The sequence below is a fragment of the Neltuma alba genome, unplaced genomic scaffold (genome assembly GCF_004799145.2).
Source record: "Neltuma alba isolate B1F8T4 unplaced genomic scaffold, ASM479914v2 tig00011547_pilon, whole genome shotgun sequence".
NCBI lineage: Eukaryota > Viridiplantae > Streptophyta > Magnoliopsida > Fabales > Fabaceae > Neltuma > Neltuma alba.
Window position 1 is genome coordinate 87,275 of NW_021636208.1, and position 21,355 is coordinate 108,629.

The 21,355-nt window shown below is 36.1% G+C and overlaps 2 protein-coding genes and 1 pseudogene across 2 annotated transcripts; all 3 read left to right on the forward strand.

Moving 5' to 3' along the window:
- The first annotated feature begins 528 nt into the window (after positions 1-528).
- On the forward strand, positions 529-7,336 carry LOC114714886 (phosphoenolpyruvate carboxylase, housekeeping isozyme-like). The gene is given in 11 exon segments (XM_028899672.1): positions 529-696; positions 1,812-2,203; positions 2,511-2,592; positions 3,431-3,653; positions 3,858-3,961; positions 4,189-4,282; positions 4,403-4,557; positions 4,737-5,735; positions 6,123-6,439; positions 6,441-6,507; positions 7,037-7,336. Coding segments are annotated over 11 exon segments (2,901 nt in total).
- Positions 7,337-8,441: 1,105 nt separating this feature from the next.
- On the forward strand, positions 8,442-13,250 carry LOC114714874 (dol-P-Man:Man(6)GlcNAc(2)-PP-Dol alpha-1,2-mannosyltransferase-like). The gene is made up of 10 exons (XM_028899657.1): positions 8,442-8,716; positions 9,062-9,149; positions 9,270-9,429; positions 9,672-9,889; positions 9,998-10,293; positions 11,503-11,617; positions 11,701-11,839; positions 12,461-12,657; positions 12,742-12,831; positions 12,928-13,250. The coding sequence occupies exons 1-10, from the start codon at positions 8,442-8,444 to the stop codon at positions 13,057-13,059; spliced, it is 1,710 nt and encodes a 569-aa protein (XP_028755490.1). The 3' UTR covers positions 13,060-13,250.
- A 3,382-nt stretch (positions 13,251-16,632) lies between these two features.
- LOC114714873 (pentatricopeptide repeat-containing protein At3g49710-like) lies at positions 16,633-19,973 on the forward strand (annotated as a pseudogene).
- The last annotated feature ends 1,382 nt before the right edge of the window (positions 19,974-21,355 follow it).

Below are 21,355 nucleotides of genomic sequence, written 5' to 3' on the forward strand. Positions count from 1 at the left end.
AGAGAGGTATATTGATGAGAGAAAGTATGGAAATAACCCAATTCCGAATATCAAAACCGATGACTCGGAAGAGCATTAGAAAATGGAAGTTAAAGCATATTCCATTCCACCACCTTACAAATAGTAACATCTCAAAAACAGAGAAACACTGTGGAACAATAGTAGTACTGAAAGTCAAATTTATGAAGTAATGAGATTCAAATTTCGTTTTTATTTTTTCCATAAATGTGTCAACTTTCTATATAAAGATACCCCACTTCGGATCTCAACTACTAATTAACCTCTTCTCTCTCTCTTTCTATTTTCAATCGTCTTCTTCCTTCCATCTAATCAACCACCATTATTAATTCACAGGTCCTTTTCATTCATTGGCTTTTAAACACTGATCCATTTCAATTCAATCGATAATATGGGGTCATGGAGAATTCCTTCTTTTTGAAGCATCATTCTAGTTGGCCTGTAGTTTTAAGGTTTGATATAAACCATTAAAAATAGGATTTCGACGGACTGTGTTTGATACAGTAATTAATGGCGAGCCGACCCGTAGAGAAGATGGCATCCATTGATGCACAGCTTCGTCAATTGGTTCCAGCCAAAGTGAGTGAGGATGATAAACTCGTTGAGTACGATGCTTTGCTCTTGGATAAATTCCTCCATATCCTCAATGATCTACATGGCCAACGTCTCACCCAAACAGTAAGTGAATTAAGTAAATAGAAATTGATACTAGAGAATATTGTGTGTGTGTGTGTGTGGAATCCATGTCTCATCTTTATATTTCTCTCCTAGATACACTAGTCACATTTTCTTTATTGAATATGGATCGGATCACTGGCATATAATTCGTTTTAGTTTGATTCAAATCTTCACTATGTTCAATGTGTTGCTTTGTTTCTAGGATGGATGAAACAAATCTTCTAAGTTCTATATAGATGTTTCTGAACTTCCTAGGGTGGTTGATATTTTTCAAAATTTTATTGTGTTTTTTAATACAAAGGCAAAAGGCAAAAGGCCAGGAAAAAAAGCTTAACGTTAATAAACTAAGTTCATTTATTATCTTATCCAATTTGGTTTGTCACCAATTGGGAAGTGTTTCTCAATATGATTTCGAAGCTTATATGATTAGTTTCTATCATAAATGTTTAAGATGAGGTGAGGTTCTCCCCACATAAACTTGGGAGTACCAGTAGAAAGACAAAGGAAAAGGGATATGGTGGTGGGATCTATCAAAACATCTACTTCTCTCTCTACCTATTTAGTTATATCCTAAACCTCGGGAAGAGACCCTCTTTCTAAAATAATGTTAATATTGTCTATGTTAACCACTTAAAATTTCCATAACAGGTAAGCAGCATGCACTTGTAACCTTTAAGAAAGATTTGGTAAATTTTTGTACATAAAAAGTACTGATATAGAGTACTGGTATATTCTGATTTATGTTCTTCTAATTAATAAAACTTTCAACGGGAGACTTTTTTCTAATTTTCCCTGATATTATTTCTATTTTTTCTGTTCCTCTTGTTTTTGGTGACTATTCCTCTTTTATTTGAAATCTAATCTAATTTGATGGCATCATTTAACTATTGGGAAAGGTCGAAAAGAGTTCACTGTTGTGATCAAAATATGAACCGTACTGTGCATGACCGTTAGTTCAAATCCCTCAACAATGTAAATTTCCTCCAAACAGAAGACAAGAGCGAATCCATTTCTGGAAAAATACTTTCACTACTCTTCGTAATTTCCCTCGCTTCTGAAAGAAAAGAACTCTACAAGAAGCTAGAAGAAGAGTAATAAAATGTGTTTGGTAACAGGTGCAAGAAGCATACGAGCTTTCAGCGGAGTACGAAGGAAAGCAGGATCCACAGAAACTGGAGGAGCTGGGAAAACTGATAACAAGTTTGGACGCCGGCGACTCCATTGTGGTGGCCAAGTCATTCTCCAACATGCTTAATTTGGCTAACTTGGCGGAGGAGGTTCAGATCGCCAACCGGAGAAGGAACAAGCTCAAGAAGGGGAATTTCTCCGACGAGAACAACGCCACCACCGAATCTAACATCGAAGAGACTTTCCGGAAACTCGTCGTCGAAATGAAGAAGACGCCTGAAGAGATCTTTCATGAGCTGCAGAACCAGACTGTGGATCTCGTCCTCACTGCTCATCCCACTCAGTCTGTTCGTAGATCTTTGCTTCAGAAATACGCTAGGTTTGTCAATTCCCATCATTTCAATTTCTTCTGAAAAATTATATGTATTCTCAAAATAAAATAGTAAAATTTGGATTGTCCAAACCTCATCTAGTCTTGGATTATCGTGATTTGCCCGATGCATCATATTTGGATGCCCATGTTTAAAAGAAGTGTAAAAGTTATAAGAAGTATATAAAGATTAAAAATGGGTATATAATTGAATTTCTGTATGTTAACTTATTCTCTCTATCCAAATTCTAGATTAATTTCATATTTATGAAATTAAAGCGAAGCATTCATGTGGGTGTCTTGCTTTTATTTGCAGGATAAGGAATTGTTTAAATCAATATTACGCCGCGGCTGCTCCTGATGATAAGCAGGAGCTTGGTGAGGCCTTGCAGAGAGAGGTAAGGTTTTTTAATTTGTTTCAAGTTTAATTGTATTCCCCAAATTGTGCTTCCTATTATTATTCTTGTTTAATTCTTTACCCAATTTGACATTTTTTTTTTCAATTCCCGCCAGTTTCTGCCCAAATACGTTCTTTTTTTTTCCTAACTAAATTAGATTCTATATGATCATGTGGTATTAAAGAAAACAATGACGTAGAAAATGTCATAGCGCAACGTTCATTCTTCTTGACATAAATTTCTTTTTTCCGTGGATCTAGATATGTGCTGTGCAAATTCACTTATTTAATCCTAAAAACTCTCGAAGAATGTTCTATACATGGAATGTACAATTTTTTACCCTAGGATTGCCCTAGACCCATGTCACTGGAGTAAATTAGTGGTGCGGAGTCTCATATACATGGGATGCATATTTAGTATTTACTCTTCATTCTAATATGTAAGAGTTTTTCTTGGACAACATATGTCTATTTATAACAAATATTAATAGCCTGTCAGAAACTAGTTCTAATATCATTTTTCAATTTTACTCCCATTAATTATTGGGTAGTCTCATTGCATTAATTATTCAGTTTCTTTCTCAACCAATCCTTTCATAAATAAGAGAATTTTGAAAAATAATTTGCATTTTTTTAAACATATTTATTACTTCTAACTGACTTCTTTTATATACGCAATTCGATTATTTGTATTTTATAAAATTTGTAGGTAACACTCGGTATATCAAAGTAAATTAAAGATGATATGAATCTGCTGGTTGCTTCTTCTAGCTAACTAGGTTTACGCAGAAAATGAAAAGAGGGCAAAATTTGTAAGCAGGTTGTGCTGTTTTGTGCAGATACAAGCTGCGTTTCGTACAGATGAAATAAGGAGGACGCCTCCAACACCACAAGATGAGATGAGGGCAGGAATGAGCTACTTTTATGAGACAATCTGGATGGGAGTTCCCAGTTTTCTGCGCAGAGTTGATACTGCTTTGAACAACATTGGCATTAACCAGCGCGTTCCTTATGATGCTCCTCTTATTCAGTTCTCTTCTTGGATGGGTGGTGACCGTGATGGTATATATCTGTGTGTGTGTGTGTGTGTATTCTTCCTTACCTCTTATTTAAAAGCACTTTGTGCTCTCCAGTGGAGAGATTTTAAGAACTCTTGGGTTTATTGAGTGAAGTAATGAGCCAGAAAGATTATTTTATTGAAAGAAGAGAGAGTATATACAAAGCATTTTTAATTATGATCTCTCCGTTGAAATAATGTTGATGCAGGTAATCCAAGGGTGACTCCTGAAGTGACCAGGGATGTTTGCCTATTGGCTAGAATGATGGCTGCAAATTTGTATTATTCCCAAATAGAGGATCTTATGTTTGAGGTACTTAATGCCTGTATAGTTTCCTGATCCAACTTGTATCCTTTCTTTCTCAATTATGTTACTCAGTTATCTGAAGAGACAAAGTCACGGTCTATCTCCATTCTCTTTATTCACAAGACTCAAACTATCCCGACTCTTGTTTAAAAAGAAGCAAGCAAGCTTCATATGATTAGCTTAGTCTTTTGAATTTGGTGAAGAAATCTCTGCTTGTTGGTGTTTTTCTGCAGATGTCAATGTGGCGCTGCAACGAGGAATTACGTGTTCGTGCAGATGAAATTCACAGATCTGCCAAGAAGAATGATGTTGCAAAACACTATAAAGGTAAGAACCTCCACACAAGTTTGCAACATAGGCGTATCTGAAAATTTTCAACAGAACATATAATGAAGTAAAGGTCAATTTTTCACTTCACTTTTGTGATATGGGCTTGCATATCTTCAGAGTTCTGGAAGAGAGTTCCCCTAAATGAACCATATCGTGTGATTCTGGGCAACGTAAGGGATAGACTTTACCATACTCGTGAGCGTTCTCGCCATTTGCTAGCTGAAGGTCACTCTGACATTCCTGAGGAATTAACTTACACCACAGTTCAGGAGGTATACTCACACACACACACACATATTTCTTCAATATGCAGATGAAGCTTCATTTTAACTTAGCACATGAAGCTTCAATACTAGCATTATGACCTTTATAAATCCTCTCAGAAACCTTTTTATTATATGATCTCTCTGATATAAATACTGACAAAAGTTGAAACTTCTATTTTTTGCAGTTCATGCAACCACTGGAACTCTGTTACAGATCATTATGTGATTGTGGTGATAGGGCTATAGCAGATGGAAGTCTTCTTGATTTCATGAGGCAAATCACGGCCTTTGGACTGTCTATGGTGAGGCTTGATATCAGACAAGAATCTGATCGTCATAGTGATGCTATAGACGCCATTACAAAACACCTCGAAATCGGATCCTACCATGAATGGTCCGAGGAAAAAAGACAAGAATGGCTTCTCTCAGAGTTGAGTGGCAAGCGTCCATTGTTCGGACCAGACCTTCCTCAAACCGAAGAAGTTAAGGTTGTTCTCGACACATTCCATGTCTTAGCAGAACTACCTCCCGGAAGCTTCGGTGCCTACATCATATCGATGGCCACCGCGCCGTCCGACGTCCTCGAGGTGGAGCTTCTGCAGAAAGAATGCCATGTGAAATATCCATTAAGAGTTGTTCCGTTGTTCGAAAGGCTTGCAGATTTAGAAGCTGCTCCGGCAGCGCTAGCTCGTTTGTTCTCGTTAGACTGGTACAGAAACCGAATTAATGGGAAACAAGAAGTTATGATCGGATACTCAGATTCTGGCAAAGATGCCGGAAGGTTCACGGCGGCGTGGCAGTTATACAAGGCTCAAGAAGAACTTATAAAGGTGGCGAAACAGTATGGTATCAAGCTGACTATGTTCCATGGCCGAGGCGGAACCGTCGGGCGAGGCGGCGGGCCGACGCATCTGGCTATATTATCTCAGCCTCCGGACACGATTCATGGGTCGCTTCGGGTGACGGTGCAGGGAGAAGTTATAGAGCAATCGTTCGGAGAACAGAATTTGTGCTTTAGAACGCTTCAGCGTTACACGGCTGCTACTTTAGAACATGGAATGCGTCCTCCTATTTCCCCTAAACCAGAATGGCGAGCTCTGATGGATGAAATGGCCGCCATTGCTACTGAGGAGTACCGTTCTATTGTTTTCAAGGAACCACGTTTTGTTGAGTATTTTCGCCTGGTAAGTGAACCTTATAGGAATATAGTTTTGTTTTATTACAGATTATGGGTTTGTAGGCATTAACCTTTGCAAATCTAACTTTTTATTTAGTGTAATATGATTTTTTGCCCTGAATGTTGCTGTAAAGAAGTCAACAAAATTGGATTTTACTGAAGAAAAGCCCATTTAAAGAGAAGTCCATTTCAAAAGCTCTAGAATTCGGCTTCTAACCTAATTGGCTTTTTGAAGGAAAGTCCATTTACTCCCAACATTAAATCAAACATGATTTTTGGATCCAACTAACTTTTAAGGATTCAAAAATCAGTTTCGGGTTTCCAAAGGGAATCCCCAGACATACAAGCACTAATGAGTTTCAAGATATAGGGTTTGGGTTTGTGAAATTTGCAGGCTACACCAGAGTTGGAGTATGGGAGGATGAACATAGGAAGCAGACCAGCAAAGAGAAAGCCAAGTGGGGGGATAGAATCACTGAGGGCAATTCCATGGATCTTTGCATGGACGCAGACAAGGTTTCATCTGCCGGTGTGGCTAGGCTTTGGGGAGGCATTTAAGCAAGTGATTTCCAAAGACAATAGGAATCTGAAGATGCTGCAAGACATGTACAATCAATGGCCTTTCTTCAGAGTCACCATTGATTTGGTTGAAATGGTGTTCGCCAAGGGAGACCCTGGCATTGCTGCTCTGTATGATAAGCTTCTTGTCTCCCGAGCTCAAACCTTTCGGTGAGCAGCTGAGGGCCAAATATGAAGAAACTAAGAAACTCCTCCTTCAGGTAATTAACATTTGCTTACTCCTTTATTGTGAGGCTTGCCCTAGCTAGCTTTGGAGACAAATTACGTTATTTACTAGTATCACTCACTCCCTTTGATCCTAATACATATAACACTAGTCGAGAGTTAGATTTAGCCTTAAATATATCCCCCTTGTATAAAACCAAGATAGATCATTTCACAACCTCTTGTTTTGTTTTAATCAAATCCTTGCTGTTGTTTGCGATTGTCTATGTAAAATGATCAGAAGACAGCCCAATAAATTCTTTCACTAGGGTTTACAAAAGAAAAGATTCTTTTTTCTTTTTAATTAAATTTAACATATTTATTATTTTCAAACTAATTTATCTAACTTATAAACTAATATATAATCTAATATTACACAGAGATCAGGTCATATCTATTATAATTAGTTTTTTTTAATTTTTTTAATATATTTAAATTAGTTAAGTAGCTTTTATATTAATAACGGGAGGTGGTATTTATTTTCCAAGCTTTATATAATGTATGGACATGTGGTGGTGCGTACAGGTGGCTGGACACAAGGAAATTCTAGAAGGGGATCCATACTTGAAGCAAAGACTGAAACTGAGAGATTCATACATCACAACCCTAAATGTTTGCCAAGCATACACATTGAAAAGTGTGAGGGATCCAAACCATACAAAGAAGGAGCGTCCTAAGATCTCAAAAGACTCTACAGATCAAGTGAGTAAAGCTGCTGATGAGCTGGTTGCACTCAACCCCACAAGTGAATATGCTCCTGGTTTGGAAGATACCCTCATTATTACCATGAAGGGTATTGCTGCTGGCATGCAAAATACTGGTTAATTAATTAACTTCATCAGCTTTTCTCTCCTTTCCTTCTTTGAAATGGCTACTTTCTTCTTCTTCTTCATCTCTTTCTGATATTTCTGCTGCTGTAGAACTCAGAAGCCACGTTTTTCTCTAAGCATTATTGTGGCCACAAAATGGGGTTGTGCTGCTCATATTTAAATATATAGAAGGTTTACTATGCACGTTCTTCGGTTTCGGTTGTGGAAAAGGAGAAAGAAAAATGTTTTCCAGTACTCTCTTTGTAGAAAGTACATGTATTGACCCACATGTCTGCGTATTTGCTATACTTGCCGGTGCTCATTAATTTAATGATATTATATTATTTCTGAAAATCACTATTTTCTTACTTAATTTGAACTAAATAAATAGGTGGATATCTCATTAATTTGAGGAATGAGTTGGATTATGGACTGGTGACCAACTTAAAGATTGTTTTCTTTTTTTTTAAAAAAATTAATTTATAAGTCCTTATAATTTGATTTTTATTCTTAATTAGGTTCATGTAATTTCTTTTCTTTTCATAAGGTTTTCAGAATTTTCTCAATTATAAGTACTAGTCCTTATACTAATAATTTATCAATTAGGAATAATGTGGATATGCTAAGTGACGTGTTGCCACAAAATGCAAATAAATGAGAAGATTTAAAAAAAAAAAAAGAAATGATGGAGTGACATTTATTTATTATCAATATAAAAAAAATTATGTTATTATAGTTTATCATGATTTTTTTTATATTTATGTGACAAAATTAATTCAAATATTCATTTATTGAAAGTCATGTTGTTAATTACTTACATTGTTTTTCTTATAAATTAACAAGGATATATATGAACTAATATTTATAATTCAAAAAACTATACCAACTTAATAAAATGGGGAAAAAAAAAAGTTCTGCTTTTTCTTTCTTTCTTTTTTTTTTTTTTTTTTGGATGACAGTTCTGATGTTGCTTTGAAAGGAAGGAAAGTTAAAAAAAGAAAACTGCCTAGCAAAGTTCAAATGCAAGAAAATGGTTTCAGCGTATGACCCCCAATGGTGACTGACTGAATCAGCGACAACGCTAACGAAGAAGAAAGACTTCTGATTCGGCGAAAAGCAAGATGTCCCTTGCACCGAGGCAGAGACGCCCTCAACCTTCCCATCCGTCGCCTTCGTCTTCATCTTCGTACACGAAGCTTGATAAGCCCCAGAAATCGGACGGCGGCGAAGAGGTGGACAAAGGGTTGGGATGGTTCTTACCCTTTTTTGCTCTGGGAATGCTCAGGTACATGAGTGCCTCCTCCAACATTATCCACGACTGCGATGAGGTCTTCAATTACTGGGAACCCCTTCATTATCTGCTTTACAAATCTGGGTTTCAGACCTGGGAATACAGGTACTTTTATGCTGGTCTATAGCGAAGTAAATGGTCAGTCATACTCTAGTTGTATTAGAAACTGGATGGCCATTGTATCATTCTTGAGCATACAGGGAATTGAATTGGCTGGAATATACATCATAGTGACATTTTAATGGACGTAGCTAATTCTCGGAAACAGAGGAATTTAAGGAAAAAAGTTGCTTATTGAGCCCCAATTTGACAGTGCCTATAATTTGCCAATAAAATAAAAAGGCAATTGGATCAAAATAATGTGGGCTGGGTAATAACTTAGTATAGAATCTTGTTAGCTTCAGTCTTCTTTTTACAATCCTATTGACCATTACTTTATAACTCTTATAGTTCACAGTTTGCTCTTCGGTCGTACTTGTACCTTTTACTCCATGAAATAGTGGGGCGACCAGCTTCCTGGATATTTGGCGAGGAAAAGGTAAGATTCAGGCTGAGCTTAATGATTTACTGCTGACCTTGTTCTGCTCATGATTTAAGGGAAAGTACTTTGTACTCCTCCATTATATATGCCTGTTACCGATTTCTTTTTGTATTATAGGTGAGAGTATTCTATGCAGTAAGACTCTTTTTAGGTCTTCTCTCTGTTGCCACGGAAACTGTACTTGTCGTATCTCTTTCAAGAAAATATGGAAAACGACTTGCTTCATATACACTTGCAATGCTCTGCTTAACCAGCGGTTGTTTCTTTGCTAGCACAAGTAAGTGAGGTTTTAGTTACGTTATATCAAACTTCAGTGTCTTCTGTGTCATCATCATGAGTCTGTCTTTGATGATACCACCGCTTCAAGACATGCATTTTTCTTCCGGAACAAAAAATCTGGAAAATGGACAAATCTGGATCTGATTTTGTGTATAGAAGAATCATTATAAGGTTCCAAAGTCACAATGCTGGCTAGATTTGGCTAACATCCATCTTATGTCAATTGTTTGTTGTTTCCAGGTTTCTTGCCAAGCTCATTCTCTATGTACGCTGTCTCTCTTGCATCAGGTTTATTTCTTCTTGATAAACCTGCTGCAGCAGTTGCTGTTTCTGCTGCTGGTGTAATACTTGGCTGGCCATTCTCAATCTTGGCTTTCCTTCCAGTGACAATTTCCTCTTTATTAAGAAAATTCAGACAAGCATTTATTGCTGGGGCTGTGAGCTCAATTATTCTTCTTGTAAGTTAATTCAGTAATTTGATTTCCATCTAATGATGTGTATATTGTTATCTTCATCATTTTGTTTTGTTAAGATATGTATGGTTAACGTGATGCAAGTTTTTCCAGGCATCATCAATACTTATAGACTTCTACTATTATGGAAGATGGACTTCTTCTGTTTTGAACCTGTTGATATATAATGTCGCTGGAGGTGGCGAAAGTCATTTATATGGGACCGAGGGACCATCATATTACCTAAGGAATGGATTTAACAATTTCAACTTTGGTTTTGTTCTTGCTATGCTGTTCTTGGGATTTTTGCCAATTGCAAAGAAGAAATATGCACCAGACCTGCTGATTATAGTATCTCCTATCTATATTTGGCTGGGGTTTATGTCATTGCAGCCACATAAAGAAGAAAGGTTTGGCAAGATTTTGACTTGATGTTGATTGTCTTTACAAATTTATTCACTCTAGCTTCTTTGAGACCTAGAATCCAAATACACAAGCATGCACCTGGTATATTGTATAATGAGATTCAAATATAATCTTTCTGGTTCACTATTTTGGGCTAATATCATTTGGTTTATCTTCTAGTTTTGGTGATCTTTAATATTGCCCTATTCTAATATAGGATTTGGATGTTTTAGTTGTTTCAAAGTTTATGAATTCTTTAGTGAACTCTTATGGATGCTTATAGTGAATGGTGGATATGATTGAGTGTTGGACCGTCCTTAGTTCGTAAAACGTCTAGGCAATTGGAAGTTTTTATATATGCGGCGGCTAAGGGGAGATATATGGTATATGGAAGAACTTGAGCTTAGTAATTCATGGCCATCTCCAAGTTATTGAACTAGATCAAGTGTTTATATATGCGGTGGCTAAGGGAAGATATATGGTATATGGAAGAACTTGAGCTCAGTAATTCATGGGCCTCTCCAAGTTTTTGAACTAGATCTTTAATATTTGACCCTTGTTATTATATTTCAATTGAGCACAAGTGTGAAAAATTTTTCTTTGAAGTCAGAGTGAACTTAGTTTTTCAAAATATCTTTTTCTTATGTGCATAAAGCTGCTAAGGGAAGAAGTTTGGTATATGGAAGATTTTGATCTCAGTATTTAATGGCCACCTCGAATTTATTGATGGAATCTTCATTATTTGAACCTGTTATTTTATTTAAAACTGGTACAAGTCTGAACATTTTTCCTTAAAACTCAGAATGAACTTGGTATGCATTGATCTAAGAAAGTTTATAGGCATCTCCGAGTCACTGAAAACATTATCTTCTGGACCATTAATATCTAAACTTTTATTTTATTTGAAATTGACAGAAGTCTGATTCTTTTTCCAAGTATATAGCATTAATATGTCTGCACAAGATGGTTATTAAGGAAAACTCCTCATGAGTGCTGCTCAGGCACCATTCCGGGCAGCAATCCCTCCCAATTTGGTTAGCCTTGGTTTTGGAATAGTCCTTAGTGGGATGTTTTTGGACCTTTCAGATAAACAATACTGGATATGATTTTCTCATTTGGTTCTGTTCCTCTAGCTTATGCAATCAGTGAGATATAAAGGCAAATGTAGAATTTATACTTGAGTTAACAATGATGGTGGACATTTTTATGTGCAGGTTTCTTTATCCAGTATATACACTTATCTGCGTTGCTGCTTCAGCAGTTATTGAGAGCTTTCCTGATCTCTTCCGTGACAAATATAATCCAGAGAGTAATCTTATTTTAGTTAAGGTGGATTGTCATTTCCTGACCTTTTCCTGAGTGTAACTGACAGCAAAAGTACTCTTGCTAAATCTTCTCGCCATAACATGCAGATAGCCAAAGTTCTGAGGCCAGTCATTCTTAGCCTCATATTATGTTTCTCTCATTCCCGTACATTTTCTCTGATTCATGGTTATTCTGCTCCGATGGAGGTTTACAAGATTTTGGAGCATCATGATGATGCAGGAACGGGTGAGGATCAATCTTTCGGAAAATTTGTTTTATTTGTTTATGCACGCTGGTATGTACAAAAGTAAGTTTTTCAATAGAGTTAATATTAAATTAATATTCTTATTTGTCAGATATAAATTTCAAAAGTTTCCTTTATGCCTTTAGAAGAATATCTAGAAGAGATCATGTAAACACTCAGAGACTCTCTGGTCGTCTAATTTAACATGTCTGGAAACTGAACGTGAATGACTTATAAGTTGTGTTAATGAAATGGAGTATTATCACCAGCTTTATTTTTAAAGTATATCTTCATTTTGCAGAATATTATATACATTTCATGAGCCCATTTCTGGTGCTTGTGGTTGAAAACATGCTTGTCTGCTCAAATCACATTTCCTGTTCCAAAATGCTGTCACTATTTTTCCTTTTAACTTCTAACTTTCCAAAATTTTGCCATTCCCTTCTGGACAAAAGTAGACGGTCCCAATCAGTCAAGGACGGCACTCTAATTTTGGACTGCTTTGGCGATACACCACACTAGTCAAAAGAAATAGACGGAAACCACTTTCAATGGGGAAATATATCAAGTATTTTTGAGTCCCATACATCGGGATCATGTATGATTTGTCTCATTACATGCAGGTTCTGTACTTTGTGTTGGAAGTGAATGGCATCGCTTTCCTTCATCATTTTTCGTCCCCGAATTTGTGGGACAAGTTCGGTGGATTGATGATGGGTTCAGAGGTCTCCTTCCTTTCCCATTTAATTCTACCCTAGGTGGGACTGCAGCAGCACCGCCATATTTTAACAGTAAGAACGTTGCGTCCAACGAACAATATGTACGTGCACTTTAACTGTTTATATGTCATTTGTACCTTCATCCTCATTTATGAGAAGGAACCTAACTTGCATTTACGCAACAGCTTCACAACATCGATGTCTGTACTTTTCTCGTCGAGTTGCAGCTAAAGAGACCATACCTGACTCTCGGAAGCGACTTGTCAAAGTGGGAGGTAAAAGCCATTATTCAAGTTTTTCATATCTTTCAAAGCTGTTTTCTTTCCCTTTGCATTTTAATTATGTGGGTATCATATCTGTATGCGTTTCAGCCTATTGCTGCATTGCCATATCTGGACCGCGAGCTTTCACCAGCCAAGTATAGATCCTTCTTTATCCCATACCTGTGGCAAGACAGGAATGTTTTTGGCATGTATAAGCTACTCAGAAGAATACCCAAATGATCTGGGGACTGAATATACCTTGAAATTTGGTGGATTACAGTTTTGAATTCGTTTTTTGTAGAATTATTGGCTGTAACTATTCAAACATAAGTAGACGAAAATGGATAGCACAGTACTAGAAAAACTACTTTTTTTTGAGACAGCTAGCCTTTGGGACTTGCCTGATATGTTAACAAAAACTTTAGTTACAATCTTTGCGTCGATTCCTAACATATCCAGTTGCTAATATATGCACTTGATTTTAGTTTTGGCTTATATCATTGTTAGTCCTTATAATTTGATTGAATTTTTATTTTGATTCCTGTAATTTCAAATAATTGGTTTAATCCTTATAGTTTTATTTTACTTTTTTTGTTTGAGTTTAATGAATGGTTTCTATACTTTTAATGAGCTTTGATTTTAGTCGGTACACTTAAACAAGTCTTTATGAAATCATGTGAACAAAATCCGATAATTTGAAAACTATAGGGATTAAAATCAAAAAACTGAATCACATTGTGAGGGCCAATAATGATAGTAACTTTTAGTTTTTAGTTTTTAACATTTTGAAAAGGCAAAAGCTTTGGTTTTTAGAGGGCTTAGCATAACTCTTTGAACACGAACCTAGCTGGTTTGCGCTCCAATACTTCTACAAACATTAATCACATTTTCTTTTTATAAAAATGTTTAGTCACTATATTATGACTCTTTATTAGTTAATTAAGTGATGAAATATTGAAATGGTAATTGGGGAAGATATAGAGATTATTAGTACTAAGTAATTAAGTAATAATAATGATAAAATGAATGTCCAGGTGGAGTGGGATGGAATTGGTTGGGTTAGGGTGTCTATCCTTTTGATTTGATTAAATAGAATAAATGATGATGAAAATTGCATATCATAAAACCCATTTCTTTTTGATAATTATATATTTAAAAATATTTTCCATTATATATTATCCAAACAATGTTCAGTTTATTAAACTAATTATTGAAGAAATGCATCCCAACATAAATCTAACTTTTACCTAGGCTTTTGACAAATGAATTCTTCTCAAACTGAAAACCAAACATACAAGAGAAAAATATTCAAATAATACTTTTAAGTAAGAATTAACCCGTTACTTTTTGTTGCTATACGAGGACAGTTCTAACTCGTTCATTTATATTTTATATATATATATATATATATATATATATTAAATTGCCATAAGAGCTGATAATTCTCTGAGTATTTTTGTGCATATCCTGGATGACCCTAAAAGCATTAATAATTAACATTAATTTTATGAATCTGTAAGAAATCCTTCTCTTTCGCCAAATAATTATAATGATAATGACAGGGTGTCCAAAAGTGCTTTTAAACTTTTCCTTTTTTCTTTTGCTCTTTTTGAAAGAATCTTGAGAACCAATCCAAGCCTAATCATAATTAAAGTATATATAATACAATGCACCTTAACATATAAAGTCTGAAGAAATTATTTTGCCAAAATGATGGCTCCTCTAAAGAAATCATGACATTTTATGTGACCGATAGCGTCACAAGCATGGCAGTCCAAGTCTAAGAAAATTATCCCTTTGGTTAAAATAGGAAAGAAACAAAATGTCATTATGTATATATGCGGATGGTTTGTTACGAGGGGGAAATTTTGGTTAAATTGCATCCAAAAAACATTATGCCTATTCAAATAATTGAGGGAGTTGAATTATACCACCTCTGGTTCTTAATATAAAATCCCGTTTTTGATTTTTTGGTCATAGATATAAGATCTCAATCCACTTTGTCTCTCATATTTATGTATTTTTTTCCAAAATAGTCCTTCTAATAATGATATTTTAGGCAACATATTTAATTAGCAAGGATATTTCAAGAAAACAACACCTATTTATTACAAATAACTAACTTAACTGTTTTCTTAATCTCTTCAAATTACTCAACTAGCTCTTATAATTAAGACCGGAGGTAGTATATGTCTAGCCAACAAGCCATCATTGGATTGAATGGAAAGATTACTATTTATGTAAAATAACGGTTGATAGATTAAACTCTGCGCATAAAAAAATCGCCACAGACAATTATTCTGAATTAGGTTTAATGATACTTTTTTTTTCGGGGGTAAATACCATCTTCAGTTTTTGAAATTTAACCTCATTTTAGTTTTAGTCCTCAAAATTTGAAATCAATGGTTTTGGACACTAACATTTAATTTTATTTCGGTTTTGATTCCTAAAATTTGAAACAAGTTGTTTTGGTATCTGAAATTTAACCTCATTTTAGTTTTGGTTCCTGTTTAGGGACCAAAAATCTTAAGTGGAATCAAAATTGAAATCAAATCATATGAGTGGCCTCAAGTAGCCAAACAGTCACAACATTACCCGTTCCATGATTAAGAGGCCAAAGTGCCATATTTCACAGATACGAGCTTTCTAGGCCAAAGGCTCATAAGAACTAAGAACCCAGAGAAGAACAAATTTTTATGACAGAGTCCTTGAGGGGGGAAAAAAAAAAAACAGAGCAAAATTTTTGCTTCAAGTGAAAGATATCATGCCACGGAGAGAGTTCCTGAAGGAGAGGAGCCGATTTGCTCAGGGACAAGGATAAGCTTGTTGACTATGCTGAGAATGGACAAGGGATAACTAACAGATTTTCTCAATCAGATTAAATAAAATAAATTATGCCAAAACAATTTGATTTAATCGTATTTAAGTATTTGTTACCAAAAAAATTCCAATTGATTTTGCATTAAAAGTGGGACTTAATCTTTTTTTTTTTTTTTATGAGAAGCTTTTTCCCCAAGAGCCTGCGGCTGAGTTTGCAAAACACACCTCTTGTGAGCGGGAAGCTGTGGATTCAATGAGGTGCGGCTGTCTATATCTCGTATTAATCTTGTTCTTAATTACTACTGCCTCTGATTTTAATTATAAGGTCTCGTTTGTATCGGAGATAATATAAGTTATTTGTAAAAAAAATATTTTTAACCTTAAATATAAATCATTTGTAAAGTATTCAATGATTATTTTTTTTATTTTATTCTTATTTAATTTTCATTGAAAACTAAGAAACTGAACATAGAAGTAAAAATAATTTGTAAATGTAGATAGAAAAATTAATAAGGAACTCCTTCCGGTTCAAAATATAAGCTAAACTTTGTTGGAGGATCTCATTTTTTTAATAAGATAACATTTACTTTTTTTAAGTATTTAATGAGTTTTTTTTTCAATTTTATCCCCATATATTTACTTTCCTCTTTGATTTATTTATTACATCTTTTACTTATTCTCTTCATTAATAAAGTATATTTGAGACAAAAAATTATATGTTTTGCATATTTATTGTTTTAAACTAATTTTGACTAGTTTCTTGATAAGAGTGATGAATAAAGTTTAGTTTATATTTTAAAACGGATGGAGTATAATTTAACGAATTTATTTTTTTTATTTTTAATTTTTAATTTAATACCCTGGCAGTTTCGCAACTGATTCCGCACGTTTTTCGCCTGCTTATAAATTCTAAAATGGTGCCTCCTGCTCCTCTCTCACTTCCCCTCCCACTACGCTCACTGGAGAGAGAGCTAAAGAGTTCGGCTCGCATCAGCCATGGCTTCCTCCTCCAAGGACCGTGAGAACTTATTCTTCATTGCCAAGTTGGCGGAGCAAACTGAGCGATATGACGGTCTGTCTCCATCTCCTTCTTCGCATGTTAGATTTCCATTCGTGTCGTTCATTCCATTTTTGAATTGAATTTTTGGTTGCTAATGTATCTTCTCGCTTAATTTTCTCTATCGAGTGAAGTTTTCTGTTATAAAGGTTTCTCCTTTGGTGATATATTATTTAGCTTCTTTCTTTTTTTTCCCCCTATCTCTTGTATGCCTACATATACTAATGCGAATTAGTTTTACCGAAGTAACGAGGGGAAACATGTTTTATCCCCCGGATTAAATCACGTCATGTTCTCTGAAAAAATATTCGAAAACGGTCTTATTCAACTCGAAGGTGTTTATGCTATTTTCTAGGAACACAAGGTATTTTATTAATTTTTACGTTTAAATGTTTTGTTAAACGTTTTAACTGGGCCTGAGCAAGGGATTAAAAATTACCAGTAAAAAAAGATTCCCCCGCCTTGGAAAGAACAACTGAAGTGGTTTAATCAGTTGGGGGGGGGGGGTCCTAAATCTTATAACCGAAGATTTGGTTACTGAATCCATGTAGCCATCCCACTTAGCGGGATAAGAATTGTTGTTGTTGGATTTTTATCTGACACTAAGTAGTTTAGTAACTGTTAAACTAGAATCTACCCTCCTATTTCTGGTTTCTGATTTCTATATTAGCTATTTAGATTGACGTGGTAGCTGTCCTTTCACAGGTTAGATTTTATAATATATATAAATCAAACTTATTTCTACTTCCTTTCTTCTAGTTATGTTTGCACAAAAGATCACTTCAGAAGCTGGTCTTCTGTGATATAACTAATCTTACAAGTTACAATTTCTTGAAGCATGTGGTGGATTCCGGTGCTCCCAACCTTGATGAGCATCGCTCCACAGTGCTGCAAGTTCTGCAACCAAGTGTCGAGAGAGAAGCTTCAGAATATCATCTAAGTTTGGAACAGCGTGATACAATTAGTTGATGGTGCCCCACCCTATTAGATGAATCAAGTATCATGGACATTAACTTTTCAAAACTTTCGCAACCTTTTGAAGATGTGCATTGCAGAGAGACAGCTTTCAATCGGCAAGTCTCTCCATGCCCAATACATCAAGTCCCTCATTCCATCTTCAACATATATATCCAACCATTTCATTCTCCTTTACTCCAAATGTGGTAAACTCTGCTCTGCTCGGCATGTTTTTGATTGCACCCATTACCCCAATGTTTTCTCTTTCAATGCTATTATCTCAGCATATGCCAAAGAATCCTATGTTCCTATTGCCCACCAGTTGTTTGATCAAAACCCCCAGCCTGATCTTGTATCTTATAACACTCTTATTTCTGCTTATGCCAATCGTGGCGACACAGAGCCTGCACTTCGCTTGTTTGATGGTATGCGACACATGGGACACGACTTGGATGGATTCACCCTCTCTGCTGTCATCACGGCTTCTAGCAATGACGTTCATTTGATTAAGCAGTTGCATTCTTTTGCAATATTGAGCGGCCTTGATTCTTATGCTTCTGTCAACAATGTGCTTGTCACATATTATAGTAAGAATGGATTTTTAGATGATGCAAAGCGGTTGTTTTATGGAATGGGTGAAATCAGAGATGAGGTGTCTTGGAATTCAATGATTGTGGCATTTGGGCAGCACCGGGAAGGGTACAATGCACTGGCTCTGTTTCAGGATATGATTCACCTAGGATTGAATGCTGACATGTTCACTTTGGCAAGTGTTTTGACTGCCTTTACTGTTTGGAGGATTCATTAGGAGGGCGCCAGTTTCATGCCAAGTTAATTAAGAGTGGGTTTAACGAGAATGCTCATGTTGGGAGTGGACTAATTGATTTCTACTCCAAGTGCGGGGGATGCATGTCAGATTGCAGGAAAGTTTTTGAAGAAATTCTTGCTCCAGATTTAGTTCTCTGGAACACAATGATTTCTGGATTTTCCCTGAATGAGAACTTGTCTGAAGATGCTCTTGCTTGCTTCCGGCAGATGCAGCGTATTGGTTTTCGCCCAGATGACTGCAGTCTTGTCTGTGCAATTAGTGCATGCTCTAGTTTATCATGTCCCTCTCATGGAAAACAGATTCACGCTTTGTCAATAAAATCTGACATCCCTACTAATCGTATTTCAGTAAATAATGCTCTTGTTGCAATGTACTCTAAATGTGGGAATCTTCAAGACGCAAGAAGGTTATTTGATAGGATGCCAGAACATAATGCAGTATCTGTAAATTCAATGATAGCAGGTTATGCACAACACGGTGTCGAGGTCGAGGTAGAATCACTGCATCTTTTGAATTGATGCTGCAAAAGAATATTGCCCCTACTAACATAACCTTCATATCCATTCTTTCTGCATGTGCGCACACTGGAAAAGTTGAGGAAGGTAAAAAATATTTTAATATGATGAAGGAAAAGTTTGGGATTGAACCAGAAGCAGAGCATTTTTCCTGCATGATAGATCTTCTAGGTCGAGCTGGAAAACTAACTGAAGCTGAGAGGATTATGGACACAATGCCTTTAATCCTGGTTCCGTTGAATGGGGTACTTTACTAGGTGCCTGTAGAAAGCATGGAAACATGGAATTAGCAGTAAAAGCAGCCAATCAATTCCTCCAGCTGGACCCTAGTAATGCTACCCCATATGTCATGCTTTCAAATATGTATGCTAGTGCAGGCAGATGGGAAGAGGCTGCAAGTATTAAAAGGTTGATGCGGGATAGAGGTGTGAAAAAGAAACCAGGCTGTAGTTGGATTGAGCTGGATAAGAGGGTGCATGTGTTGTGGCTTGACACCTCACATCCAAAGATAAGGGAGATTCATGATTATTTGGCTGAGATATTAAAGAAGATAAAGAGAGCAGGCTATGTACCAGAGGTGAGATGGGCATTGGTGAAAGATGAAGAGAATGGGGTAGAAGAGAAAGAAAGAAGGTTGATGTATCACAGCGAGAAGCTGGCAGTCGCATTTGGGCTAATTGCAACCAGAGAAGGGACTCCAATACTTGTTGTGAAGAATTTGAGAATTTGTGGTGATTGCCACAACGCCATCAAATTATTTCTGCTGTTACCCATAGAGAAATCACTGTTAGAGATGCTTACAGGTTTCATTGCTTTACAGAAGGACGGTGTTCTTGTGGGGATTATTGGTGATAACTGAAAATGCTTTTCTTTTCCTTTTTACCGCCAGAACAAAGAATGCTACCTCAGAGTGAACAGAAGCACTTGGCTGTATGCTAAACCCCAATATGACAGACTCTACCTTACATCAGAACTGCTTGGAAATATGTATTAGATGTTAAACAGAATTCAAGTGGATGCACAGCCTCCCACTAAAACTGTTGGTTGTCTTGTCAAAATGGAAGATGCATCCCAATCTTGACTGCAAGTCTTGTGGAAACTGGGCTTAACAATCCCATGACTTTAGAAAAAGTGCAAGAGATCAAACCAAGCATGATTGACTTGTTTAATGCTAATATGGTATCAATCTATCTTTGAGAGAGAAAACAATAAATTACCCTCCTCCTGTGCACAAGTTCACATTTCATCAGTCCTTATTATCAAAATGACATTGTTCATCCTTGTTCGTTAATTGAATATTTCATTAACATGGATAAAGTCGCAATATTTTCTTTTCAACTAATCTGTTTCTAAAATGCCTATTGCCAAACTTTATGGCACAGAAACTTAAAACAGTCTTACAACTAATGCTGGGAAAGGAAAAATGAAATGGTTTAATCACTGTGAGTTTCTAGTGGTGAATACTGTAAAGGCTCATGGGATTGATTAAATTAATATGCTTTGCTTTCTTCTTGATTGAAAACTGTTTGATGCTGATGCTGAAGTGATCTAGGTAAGTTGGTGTGTGCAGAAGTTGTTGATACCATGAAAAAAGTGGCCAAGCTGGACGTTGAGTGAGTGTGGAAGAGAGAAAGATTTATTCTCTGTTGGGTACAAAAATGTAGTTGGAGCCAGGAGGACATCATGGAGGATCTTGTCATCGTTAGTGCAGAGTGAGGAGTCAAAAGGAATGAGCCGAGTGCAAAGCTTATCAGGGATTACATGCACAAAGTGGAGTCAGAGATTTCCAACATTTGCGGTGACATTATGATAATACTAGATGAGCATCTTATCCCATCCACTAATGTTGCGGAGTCATCTGTGTTCTACTATAAGATGTATGCTTTGTTTCTGATGCTGTTGCCTTTGAGTTCTTAATTACAATACATTGTATCATTGATCTTGACATTTGAATTTTGTGCAGGAAAGGAGATTATCACCGGTATTTGGCAGAGTTCAAAAATGGCGATGAGAAGAAAGATGCAGCAGATCAGTCACTACAGGCATATCAGGTACTCAGCCTTTAAATTTTTTGCATTATTTAAGATATCTTCTTCAATATAACAAGGATCACCTCTATGTAAAATGTGTGTGCTCTGCTATGTTGTAAAATGGCTCTTCCTCTCTGCCACTACCATGCCCAGTATGAATGCTTTGTTTTAGCGCAAAGTTTAGATGATGTTTATTAGTTGAGACCAGTGAAAGGTCACCCTTCTTGACTTACAGTACTCAGTGAAGGATGGTTTTGCTTTCACTTAAGCATTTTTTCGTGAACATCTTCGTGCTGGTATTTTAGTAAGATCTGTTGATCAACAATCT

Excerpts from the sequence above, each read along its gene's own strand:
- LOC114714874 (XM_028899657.1), top strand. The coding sequence starts at position 8,442 with ATGTCCCTTGCACCGAGGCAGAGACGCCCTCAACCTTCCCATCCGTCG. Across the intron at positions 9,150-9,269 it reads GGATATTTGGCGAGGAAAAG|GTGAGAGTATTCTATGCAGT; the intron begins GTAAGATTCAGG and ends TTTGTATTATAG. Across the intron at positions 9,430-9,671 it reads TTGTTTCTTTGCTAGCACAA|GTTTCTTGCCAAGCTCATTC; the intron begins GTAAGTGAGGTT and ends TGTTGTTTCCAG.